Raw genomic sequence first — 12,068 nt, forward strand, 5'->3', positions numbered from 1 at the left:
GTCATATACATAAAAAATAGTACCATGCATTTCAGCTTATTCAAAATAGACTTTGTGAGGTGTTGATTGCTGTAACACTTAAAATTGTGTTTGGCTGTACAGAATAGAAAACTCCATTACAGTGATTTTAAAAATTGAACTTCATTTATTTTACATAACCAAGATTCCCAAAGTAGGGAGTTGTTGGTGTAGATTCAGCTGCTCACCAGGAAAGGACTTTATGCTCTTTTGTGTCCTTCACAAGCCAGCATTTGCTCATGTTTACAGGATGGCCACAGTATATCCAAGCTTTACGTTCTTGGTCCAGGCAAGAGAAAGTGGGAAAGGTTAAGGACCGCCTTGCTATTTCTGCTCCCCTTTATTAAGAAAATAAGAGGCTTCCATAACAATTAACAAACCGCCCCTTGAATCTCATTGGCCAAAATTGTGTCACATTGTTTCCTAGACACAAGGGAGCCAAAAACAAGCATGTCATCTTGGGCTGGCCACAAACTGTCCTCACTAAAGTCAGGAAAGAAAGGGGTGTGTATATATATGGAGCAGGCAGCAAACAATATCTGTTAGAGCACTGTGCCTGAAGTTTGTCTATTTTACTTGTTATTTTAATGCACATGGAATTTAATTACTCAGAAATTGGTACAGGAAAAAAGGAAGAAATCATTCTCAGCCTATCAATTTCTCTTTCCTTGCATTATAAAACTAGATAATAGAATTCTTATGACTGCTCCTTTGTATAATATAGATTCTTGGATACAAAAAAAATTACACAATTATACTTTGAAATAGTTAATAAAATAAAGAGATGTTTGTATTTGAAAAAACAATTTTGAAGTGTTCCCAGTGGAATGCCATTTTCATTCATTTAAGTGAAGTGACAGTTTATTTTGGGGGAGATGATTTTCACATTGTATAAATATATAAAAACATACTGTAGATAGCATGATCTTATATATGGAACACTAAAAACTCTACCAAAAGAACTGTTAAAACTAATAAGCAAATTCAGGTTAAGTTACAGGATACAAAATCAACATGCAGAAATCAGTTGTTTCTATATGCTAGCAATGAACTTTCCAAAAAAGACATTAAGAAAACAAATTCATTGCAATAACATCAACAAGAATAAAATACTAAGGAGTAAAATTAACCAAGGCGGTAAAAGACCTGTATGAAGAAAACTATAAAACAGTGATGGAAGAAATTGAAGAAGACACAAATCAATAGAAAGTTATCCTATGTTAATGGATTGGAAGAATTAATCTTGTTAAAATGTCACTGCTGCCCAAAGTGATCTACAGATTCAATGCATTCTACATAAAAATTCTAATGGCATTTTTCACAGATAGAAAAACAATCCTGAAGTCAGTATGGAACCACACAAAACCTGAAATAGCTAAAGCAATCTTGAGCACGAAGAACAAAGCTGGAGGCATCATGCTTCCTAACTTCAAACTGTATTACAAAGCTATAGTTATCAAAACAATATGGTACCAGCATAAGAAAATAGACACATAGACATTAGAACAGAATAGAGAGCCCAGAAATAGAACCACACATGTATACAGTCAACTTGCCTTTGAAAGGGCACCAGGAATGCACAGTGGGGAAATGATAGACTCTTCAATAAATGGTGTTGGTAAAAATAGATATCCACATGCAAAAGGATAAAATTGGACTCTTGTATTACATCACACACAAAAATCAACACAAAATGGATTAAACATTTAAAAGTAAGACCTGAATCTGTAAAACTCCTAGAGGAAAACATAGGGAAAAAGCTCTTTGGTGTTGGTCTTGAGAATGGTTTCTGGGATTTGACACCAATAGTGCAGACAACAAAAGCAAAAATAAACTATTGGGACTACATCAAAAACAAAAAGTTTCCCTGTAACAAAAGAAAAAATAAAACGAAAAAGTGACCTACCGAGTGAGAGAAAATGTTTTCAAATCCTATCTGAAGAGGGAAAAAGTGGACATACTGATCAAAAGGGACAAATTTTCAGTTATAAATTAAGTTCTGGGTACCTAATATATAGCACGGTGACTGTAGTTAGTAATACGGTATTGTATACTTGAAACTGCCAAGACAGTAGATCTCAAATTCCCTCACCAGGAGAAGAAAGGTAACTCTGTGAGGTGATGGATGTTTCAGTTAGCTTAATTGTGGTGATCATTTCACAATGTATACATATGTGAAAACATGTTGTACACCTAAAATATACACAATTTTTAGTAATCAAACCTCAATAAAGCTGAAAAAAACCAATAAAAAAATGAACTGACAGTTTTTTGAGAGGAGATGATTTTCACATTGTAAAAATAGTTTAGTAATCATTATACACAGGTTTATGATGGACAAATTTTAAAACAAAAATATGGTTCTTAAATATTATCACAACCTCAAGGTGGATTATTCCATCAGAATCTAATGAAAAAGTTTTGACTTTTCATGTGAGGGAGACTTTTAATATGTTGGGAATGAAACTTTAGAAAAATATATTTTTTTATCAGAACTTTAAGTTTCAATTCAAAGTGTCTGAGATTTTTCTACCATTGATTTTTCTTCCTTAAATAATTAAAAAAATTTTTTACTGATAAAAGGAAATGATGTAAATCATTTCAGTTTGTGGCATAGGTATATTGTCACTATAATTTTTGGCCGCAGGGCATGTGGGATCTCAGTTCCCTGACCAGGGATTGAACCCATGGCCCCTGCGGTGGAAACGTGGAGTCTTAACCACTGGACCGCCAGGGAAGTCCTGTATTTTTGAATTTAAGAAACATAATACATGTTAACTATATACACAGGCACTGAAGTCGATTTTAAGGAAAGTAAAGACATGGTCCTCCCTCTTGGGGTATTTAAATTTTAGTTGGTGAGACTAAATTTACATACCTGAGATCAGTAAACAGTAAAAGGCAGTATGTGATCAGGTATCAAAAGTTCTATAAGAATTAAAGAGAATAAAAGTAACTCTAGAGTGTGATTCCTTATTGTAAAGGAAGAAGTGGATATTTCAGACAGCCTTGTTAAAAATATAGAATTTGGTTTGGTGGAAAGGTACAAGGTACAAAGACAGGCTCAACTTTCCATCTTCTGCTCTTCTGCTCATCCAGCACTGTCGAACTATTTGTAGTTTCTCAAGTGTTCTGTGCTCTTTGATAATTCTGTACTTCTGTAGTGTTTTTTGTTTGTTTTTGGAATTCCCTTACTTGTTTGTCAGCCTGACAATTTCCTATCTTTCAAGACTCAGTTCAGATATCACCTCCTCTGTGATGTCTTCCCTGAACTTTCCTGGGTAGAGTCAGGTGCTTTCTTTTCTTTTCTCCAAGTTCGTAATCATAGTCCTTCTTTCTCTTTCTCTTTCTCTCTCTCTCTGCCCTCACCCCACCCCACCCCGTGTGTGTGTGTATGTAGTTAGAGTTATCACACTGCAGCATTATCTACTTGTCTGCCTCTTTCACAAGCTTGTGAGCTTTATGAACATGAGGGTTTTGCCATATTTATCTCCAAATCATAGTGCCTGGTGTAATGGTTTTGCACATTGGCCTGATCATTGGATGCATAAATGGATGGTTGGATAAAAAGAAAGAATTAACCTGGAATGTATTTATGAGTACTGGGGAAGCCTGTCCAGAGGGAATGTGGATGGTAATAATACTTAGCCCTATTCTTACCAATAGAGCTTGCAATTTATCAGTATTTGGAGATAAGATTGAATAGGCAAAGTAGGACTGGTTGGCAGTGGAAGTTTTAAGAAATAATAGAGTTATAGTTAATAAAATTTCTGAAATTGGTTTTTAACACGCCCATTTTTCAAACACACTGTGCTTTTGTATCTTGTAGTGCTTCCACTTCTCATTCAGAGAATTCAGTGCATACAAAATCAGCTTCTGTTGTATCATCGGATTCCATATCAACTTCTGCAGAGAACTTTTCTCCTGATTTGAGGGTATGTATACTCTTTCTGAGTTCTAGTGAAGTATTTTCTGTTAGCTGTTTGTGTCCACACTATCAATATAACCTTTAACTAATTAAGAAGGAGACACTGATGGAAGTCTCAAAGACCTGTCTTTATGTAATATCACAGAACAGGCCATTCTTATTTATTTGTAAAAGAAAAATGTGTAATTCATCTCTGGGTTTGATATCTTTAAGATAATTAATGAATTTTGTTGTGATATAAAAGATTTTCATGAATACTCCCATAATGCTTTACTCCCAATAATAGCTAATATTTTTTGAGTACTTACCATGTGCCAAGTATTGTTCTAAGTGCTCTAATGAAATATCTCTTGTAATACTTTTAGCAATTCTGTGAGGTAGAAATTATTATTACTACCATTCTACAGATGACAGTAACTCAGAGAGAGATTAAATAACATGTCTAGGGTCTCATAGCTAATAAATTTAATTGTCAGTATTACAGCTCATGTAGTCCAGTTCTGGAGCTAAGTCACTTAAATACTGTGCTATAGTTGCTACATACCTCATTATAGTATGTAGGTATTCCTCTATTTATTAAAGGTCTTGTTGCTATGAAATTAACCATATCAGTGATAATCCTGTAGCACTTTGTACATTTTTGGATTCATCTGCTTTTCTACTGCTGCTTGTCTATGAATGATGGGGAAAATGAATTTCATATGTGGTGATAACCTTTAAACCTTACCTCAAAATCTTTTTATTCTGATCAAGTGACTGCCTTCTCAGTGGTTATACTTTCACAATTTTAACTAAAACATTGTTTTCATTAATGAAGTCATTTGCTGTTGAGAATATATTGAGAATATATCTTTTTCATGTATTTCATTTTCAAAACCAGAATCCAACAAATGTAAGAAGACAGGTTAGAAGCGTGTGTAAAGGCTTCTGCATACCTGCCATTATCTCCTGTGAAATGTCATAAAATACTAAATTGGGTATAGCAGGACTTTAAACATTGCTACAAATGATAAACATTTATCTTTATAATCTGAATATATGTTGTGCTGGTTAAAAAGGCCTCATAATATCATTAGCTGTTAACTTGAAGCATAGCATACATTTAGGGCAGGGTTTATCATTAATAATAGTGGATATAAGTCCACTGTTGCCTTTCATTAATATATTACTATTTAAAAATACATATTTGATATATGTATCTAACCTTGGTTTAGTCATTACATTAATAAAAATACATTAAAGGCCTCTAGGCCTCTTGATAATTTTGAAATTTTTTGGCCTACTTCTGGTCAGATTTTATTAGTTAAAAACATCATTGTTTTTAACTTCTTGTGACTGATACAGAACTCATTAGGAATGGGAGAAATGTCGCTTTTATTTCTAGCCTGTGCTTATATTATTAATATTATATTTTACCTGCTGTTTCTTGCCTAAAATATGTTAAACTATGTGTGTATTCTTGTGAGGGTTAGCTTAGTTAAACTACTTAACTAGGCATAGATGTGAATTGAAGTACATTGTAGGATGCTGAAAGGAGGCCTCCACTGTCAGCTTCTCTGTGTGCAGACCCCCTTTATTTCCTCAGAATGTCATGTATACCATAATAAGAGTGACTGGCTTGCATTGGGACAAAATAAGGGTCATAATGTTAATCTGCAGACTAAATATTATAACTTATTTCTTACTTTTATTAGGTAAAATTTTAATTTTAGAACAGGTTTAGATTTACAGAAAAAATGCAGAGATACTACAGAGTTCCCAGGTACTTGACATCCAGTTTCCCCTATTATTAATATCTTACATTAGTATGGTACGTTTGTCAAAATTAATGAACCAATGTTGATACATTATTATTAACTAAAATCAATGCTTTATTCACATATCCTTAGTTTTTACCTAATGTCCTTCTTTTTGTTCCATGGTCCATCCAGGACACCACATTGCATTTAGTAGTCATGTCTCCTTAGGCACGGCACCTCTTGGCTGTGACAGGTTTTCAGACTTTCTTTGTTTTTCATGACCGTGTTAGTTTCGAAGAGCACTGGTCAGATACTTTGTAGAATGTCTGATGTTTTACCCATTATTAGACTGGGATTATTTCTTTTGGGGAAGAAGACCACAGAGGTGAGGAGCCATTTTCATCACATCATATCAAAGGTACATACTATCAACATGATTTGTCACTGTTGATGTTAACGTTAATCACTTGGTTGAGGTAGTGTTAGGTTCTTTCACTATAAGATACTCTTTTTTCCCCTTCTTATCCTTATACTGTACTCTTTGAAAGGAAGTAACTATGCACAGTCCCTGCTTAAGGAGCCCAGACTCTACATTGTTAGAGTGGAACACCTTTTATTTCTTTTGCATGAGAGATTTGTCTCTTCTCCCTCATTTATTGATTTATGCAATCATTTATTTATATCAGTATAGACTTATGGATATTTATTTTATATATTACAGTCCAGTACTACTTTGTTGCTCAAATTGTTCCAGCTCCAGATTGGGATTTCTTTCAGTCAGATCTTGTGTCCCTTTGACATACTCCCATCATTATGGTGTTTTGCTGTTGTTGTTGATTTTCTTGTTTGTTGTTTGTTTATTAGCTCTTCCTTACTTTCTGTCACTGCAAGATACTCCAAGCTCATCTTGATACTTCCTGCCCCAGTCCTAGAATCATCATCCATTTCTCAGGGAGCCAGATTTCTTTTATTGGAGAATGGTATTAGAAACCAAGATCTGTGCACTATGTGCTCCCTCCCTTCCTTCCTTCCTCTCTCCTTCCCTCCCTTCCCAAAAAAAGGTAACAAAGTACTTTTATTCTCCTTCTGAAGCAAAAGATCATTTGCATACCTCCTATTTGGAGATAATGAGTCTGGTGATCATATATGTAAGTTTGTCTGGAGTAGTCTTATTTTATGTTGTTGTCTCTTCAGGTTTTACATTAGACACAAAAATGTCCTGAATTACTGACTCTCTTAGCACTAGGATACTAAGGGAATCTGTTAAATTTATACATCAGGTCCATGACTTAAGGAATTGTCCCCATTAGTGCCTTGTCAATTCAGCATCTTTCACAACTTCTTGGGGCCCTCAGATAATTTTTAATAGACAAATGAAGAGACAATTGTTAAATGTTAAATTAAGGAGAAGATGGTTTTGGGCAACCAAAGGTTAACCATACTTTCCACGGTAGAGTGCCTGAAAGGACAGAGAGAAACGGAAACTAATATGTTTAGGCTGACTGTTTTCCTGTTTCCTCATTTTAAAAGATATCCTTGATTATTAGATACAATCTTTACCTGAATCACAGTCTTTTTTTCAGTTGTGGAAGGGAAATGAATGAGTAACATTTAATATCATTTAAAAAACGCAGCCTGATTTCAAATGTATGTGTAGGGTGGAGGAAGAACATACTTCTAAGAATTGAAAAAAATGTAGTGTGCTACCTGGATAAATATTTATACATACTTATCTCATTTAACTTTCACAACAATTCTGTGAGACAGATATCACTACCCCGTTTGACAGGGAGCAACCTGATATTCAGAAGAGCTGAATTAAATCATGTGCTTAAAGGCACACAGCTAGGTGTTGCCCTTTTATTGATGTTTGGTCTCAGATTGGTCATATTCCTGTACAGCACATTATCCAGAGAGACTATTCTCCCAGGATTTTGTTGCTAAGTTTTTTCAAATGTGAAGTGCGATTTTCTTAATTAAAAGGAATAACTTTAACACATTTTTGAGGTAGAAATAGCAGTTTTCAATATTCCTTAATAAGTGAGAATTGCTTTTCTAATTAATCATAAAAGATGGTTTTTCTAATAATATCTGATCTCTCCCCCTTTTCAATTTTGTTAGTTGATGATATTTTGCTTTTATTATGTATACCTTTAGTGGCTATAAAATGGTAGTGTTCTAGTAAATTATAGGTGCAACTAACTGCAGACAGCTATGTTGTTCTTTGACCATGGTTTGGCTCTATTTATGAGATGAGGGGCTTGGTATGGTAGTTTGAACATCATTTCACAGATGATTTGAAGTTGGTTAACCTCTAGGCTTTGAGTTCTCCACATAGCCTCACTGTTTATCTCTGCCCTGAGCCTCAACATTTTAGAAGCTCTGTTAGTAACAACTTTTAAATAGAAGTGTAAAGAACACAATGCATTGAAAAGCTAATCCTTCTTCATTAAATATATTAAATTGAATTGTATAGGTTTTCTGCTGTAGGCACCATGAAGTGACACTTTCCTGAAAGGATAGTGTTGTAGTGTAGTAACAGCTGTGAAAGTTTCTGTTATGAATTTCTTAGTCAAGCAAGATTCTTTGCTCCTACATCAGTAAAGCAGAATGGAAAATCACTGGGGGTAGTGGACTATTCTAGATATCTTGAACTTGTATTTACTCAGGTGGAATTCTATTTGTGGTACTTTTTCACCCTGTGAGCCTTGTTTGTTGTGGAAAAAGTCATATACAGATTTAATCCAGTAGATGTATTTCTAAAAAGTTGAGCACAAACTTAGGCTTGATAAATTGAATCCTCAGTGACATTAGTGTTTTCTCTTTGCTTCATTTATTCTTCACTTGGTAGTGCAGCCTATTTAATTTCATTTAAAAAACTTAAAATCCTTTCGTATAGAATTTTTAATAAATTATTTTAAAATAAATTTGCAATTTTTAAAATCAGACTTTCTTTAATAAGAACATATTTTTAAAGTTTGACAGTGGAATTAAGAACCTAGGGAACTTGTGTTTGGTTGACTTATTTGCTCACTGAAGACTAAAATCCCATGAAATACAGGATTTTAAAATTCAAATGCACAACTCTATTTATAAATAGTATAAATTTTAATTAGTATAGTATTTATACTATTTAATAGTATAAATAGTAATTAGTATAGCATTGGGCTTTAAGCAAAGTATGTTCCTTAAATGGTGGTGATTAAAAGATAAGTTAAAAGTCAGGCTACGCAGTATCCCCTTTCCTTTGTTGATGCCTGTGATATGGCGCTTATACTGATGTTTGTCTACAATTCAAAATCAAATATTAAAATGAAATTGTATTCTGTGTTTTTTATCTCTATTTTAGAAGGCCTATTTTATCTCAGAATATATATATATATATATATATATATATGTATTTATATAGTTTATATATACATAAATATATATGAGATAAAAGTTACAATATTTTGGGTTTTGTTCTTAACCATCTGCCCTTGAAATATTTAATGGGCTTAAATCAAGCAAGTGTGATTATCCTTTCAAAATTTGTGTTATATTGTTCATATTTCTTTATGAACCAGAGGTCAGAGATAATAGGATTATTTCTTATCTAGAGTGTGTACATGAACGTAATATTGACATATTCTGTAAGTATGCAAATCTAGTTGGAATGAGTTAAGGCTCATAGAGCAGATGTTAGGTAAACAGAGAACAGTGTCTATTATACATAATTATTTCAATAGCCAGAGCAAAAACTGATTGAAGTTAGCACTTATTATGATTAATACCACCACCCCGCATACCAACATCAACTCTTGAGAGCCTAGGAATTGAAAAGAACATCTTAGTGAAATAAAGGATACCCACCAAAACTCCACAATAAGCCTCATACTTAATGGGAAGATGTTAGAAGCATTTCCTTTAAACTTAGAAACATGATGATGATTTCTATCACCACTTTTATTCAACATTATGCTAGAAGTCCTAGCCAGTAAAATAGGAAAAGAATAAATAATATAAGAAATGAAAGGAAGAAACAAAACTTTTATTATTTATAAATGATTGTATATACAGAAGACTTAAGAAAAATCTATATGTACACTACCAGCACTGGTGCTGGATACAAGATAATTTAAAAAAAATCATGCTTCTGTACCTTAGCAAAAATGTTTAGACAGTGTGATTTAAAAGATATTCTAGTCACAAGAGCAACAAAATTACAAAGTCTAATAAAAGATATGTAACAACCTCATGGAGAAAGTTATAAAACTTTATTAAAGAGCCTAAAACTATCTCAAATATGTAAGTAGACACAAAAGCCTGGGAATGTCAAATATTTTCAGTATGTCTGTTAACTCTATATCATTGCAAACCAGATTCAAGTTTATCCTGAAGAACTTGGCAAGCTGATCCTAAAATTTATATGAAAAGGTAAAAAGGTCAAGATTACTTACGAAGAAAAATGAAGAGGGGGGATTCATTTAGTCAAATATAAAGCTAAAGTAATTAGAACAGAAATAGATGAATGAGACATGGCAAAGTTCAAGAACAGACTGATATTTATATGAACTCTGTATTCATCTCGGAGAAGGGGGAAGAATGAACTATTTGGTAATCAGCACTAGGTTCGCCATATTGGGGGAAAAAAAGTTGGGTTCCTAATTCACACATACACAAAAATTGAATTCGTTAAACTAAGCACTTAAACTTGAAAATCAAAATTTTAAAATTTTAAAAGAAAATACAGTATCTTTATGACTTCTGTCAGGAGGGAATTTTAAAATAATACCCAAAAATATTAACCATAAAAGAAAAGATTAAAAGAAAAGATATAAAAAAACAAATTTTAAAAGTTTCATTTATAAAAAATAAAAACAAAGTTTTATTGTGCTAGAAGGGTAAAGACCTTTTCCTGTTTATTTGATTACTGTTCATCTGACCTCTCTCAAATTAAGCTCTACAAAGGCAGGAGCCTTGGTTATTTCCCTAGTGCATAGAATAGTGCCTGAATCAATGTGACTTAAAAGCTATTTCACACTTGTGGCCAGTTGCAAACTAAAGCTCCTTGGGACATTGGGAATATTTGTCCTCTCATTTGCTGTATTTAATTGGTGGAAAAGTTTGAGGAGCACTCCTCATTGACTGAAACTTGAAACCACCTGTCAGCTACATCTGGGAAACTAAAGAAGGAAATTCTGTGTTTTATTCATAGTTCCCGATAAAATCTGTGCATTTATTCACTAACTCACTGCACTCTCTTGAAATTTCCTGAGTGTTCCGGGGAGAAAGTATCCAGTAAGACATGGCCTCTGCCAGCATGAAGCTTAGACTCATGTAGTGGAAAAGGAGGTAAGCAAATCCATGATATTATATGATAGGTACTATGACAAAGGTATACCTTGGGAGCAGAAAGGGCAGAACATTCTAAAGCAGTTTACATTATAAGTAAATAAAGTACTACTACATTTAAACATACTTAAAGAAAAAACTTGGAGGGCATTTACAAAAACAAGAATTTAAAGAAAAATAAACTTTCTGGAAAAAAAAAGAGAATATACTATAAGATATATACAGATAAGATATATCTGTTGTCCTGTCTTGTATCCTTAGAGCTCCATATTTGGAATGTGGGAAGGTACCCAGGAAAAATGTTTTGACTAAATCAGTTGCAGAGAATGAGAAATACGAAGTTACTTTCTCTTTTAACAGAATGTCATATATTTTGAAAAATACTCATTTCCCCTTTACTTTCCATTGTTAACAGTCCCCTAGTTCTTACGTCTGATAGGCTTGTCTTTGTCTGATGCAGCTAATGCATTACCATAAGGCTAATCTTCCTCTGACATCACTTTCATATGTGATACCCTGTTTAAAAATTCTTCAAGGGGATCCCCGTTTCTTACAGTAGTGAGTGCAGACTTCTAAGCCTTGCGTTCAGGGTTCTTTGTGATTGATCCCATCACAACTATCACACTGTATCTCCAACTGTCCCCAAGTGTAATCCCACCCCGATAGATAGGGATTCTTCTTTTAGTCCCTTACACAATATGTGCTCATTCTCACTTCCATTCATGATCACTCACTCATGCATCTGGAATGTACTTCTGCTCTTCAGTGAAACAAATCATGGTCAGCCCATTTATCATAGACTCAGTCCCATTTCTGACCCTTCTAGCTCATTATGATCTTTTTTTTTCTGATGGGAGATATTTAGATAAAAATCAGAGAGAGAACAATGTTGAAAAAACTTTGAAGTTATATGAGGAAAATTTGGAAGAGAGACAGTCACTAATTCACTGCCTTCATCACACTTGAAAATATTCACAGTTGTCTCATTTCCATGCTTAATAGAGAAATGACTTCAGACCACACCCTCATGATTTCCATTTTACTGAAAC

General features: G+C 33.6%; 1 protein-coding gene across 11 annotated transcripts in view; it reads left to right on the top strand.

Moving 5' to 3' along the window:
• MTMR2 (myotubularin related protein 2) overlaps positions 1-12,068 on the top strand; it is a 109,098-nt gene that overhangs the window by 34,163 nt on the left and 62,867 nt on the right. For 9 of the 11 annotated variants that reach the window (XR_005020918.1, XM_036860665.1, XM_036860666.1 and 6 more), the window contains one exon: positions 3,848-3,953. Coding sequence is in view for 2 of the 11 variants with exons in the window: in XM_036860663.1 (XP_036716558.1) it covers positions 3,848-3,953 (106 nt within the window). In the remaining 9 variants the exon portion in view is untranslated. Of the gene's footprint in view, positions 1-3,847; positions 3,954-10,882; positions 11,020-12,068 lie in introns of all 11 variants that reach the window. The other 2 variants (XM_036860668.1, XM_036860669.1) reach the window with 1 other exon arrangement.

Source organism: Balaenoptera musculus, chromosome 8 (genome assembly GCF_009873245.2).
Source record: "Balaenoptera musculus isolate JJ_BM4_2016_0621 chromosome 8, mBalMus1.pri.v3, whole genome shotgun sequence".
NCBI lineage: Eukaryota > Metazoa > Chordata > Mammalia > Artiodactyla > Balaenopteridae > Balaenoptera > Balaenoptera musculus.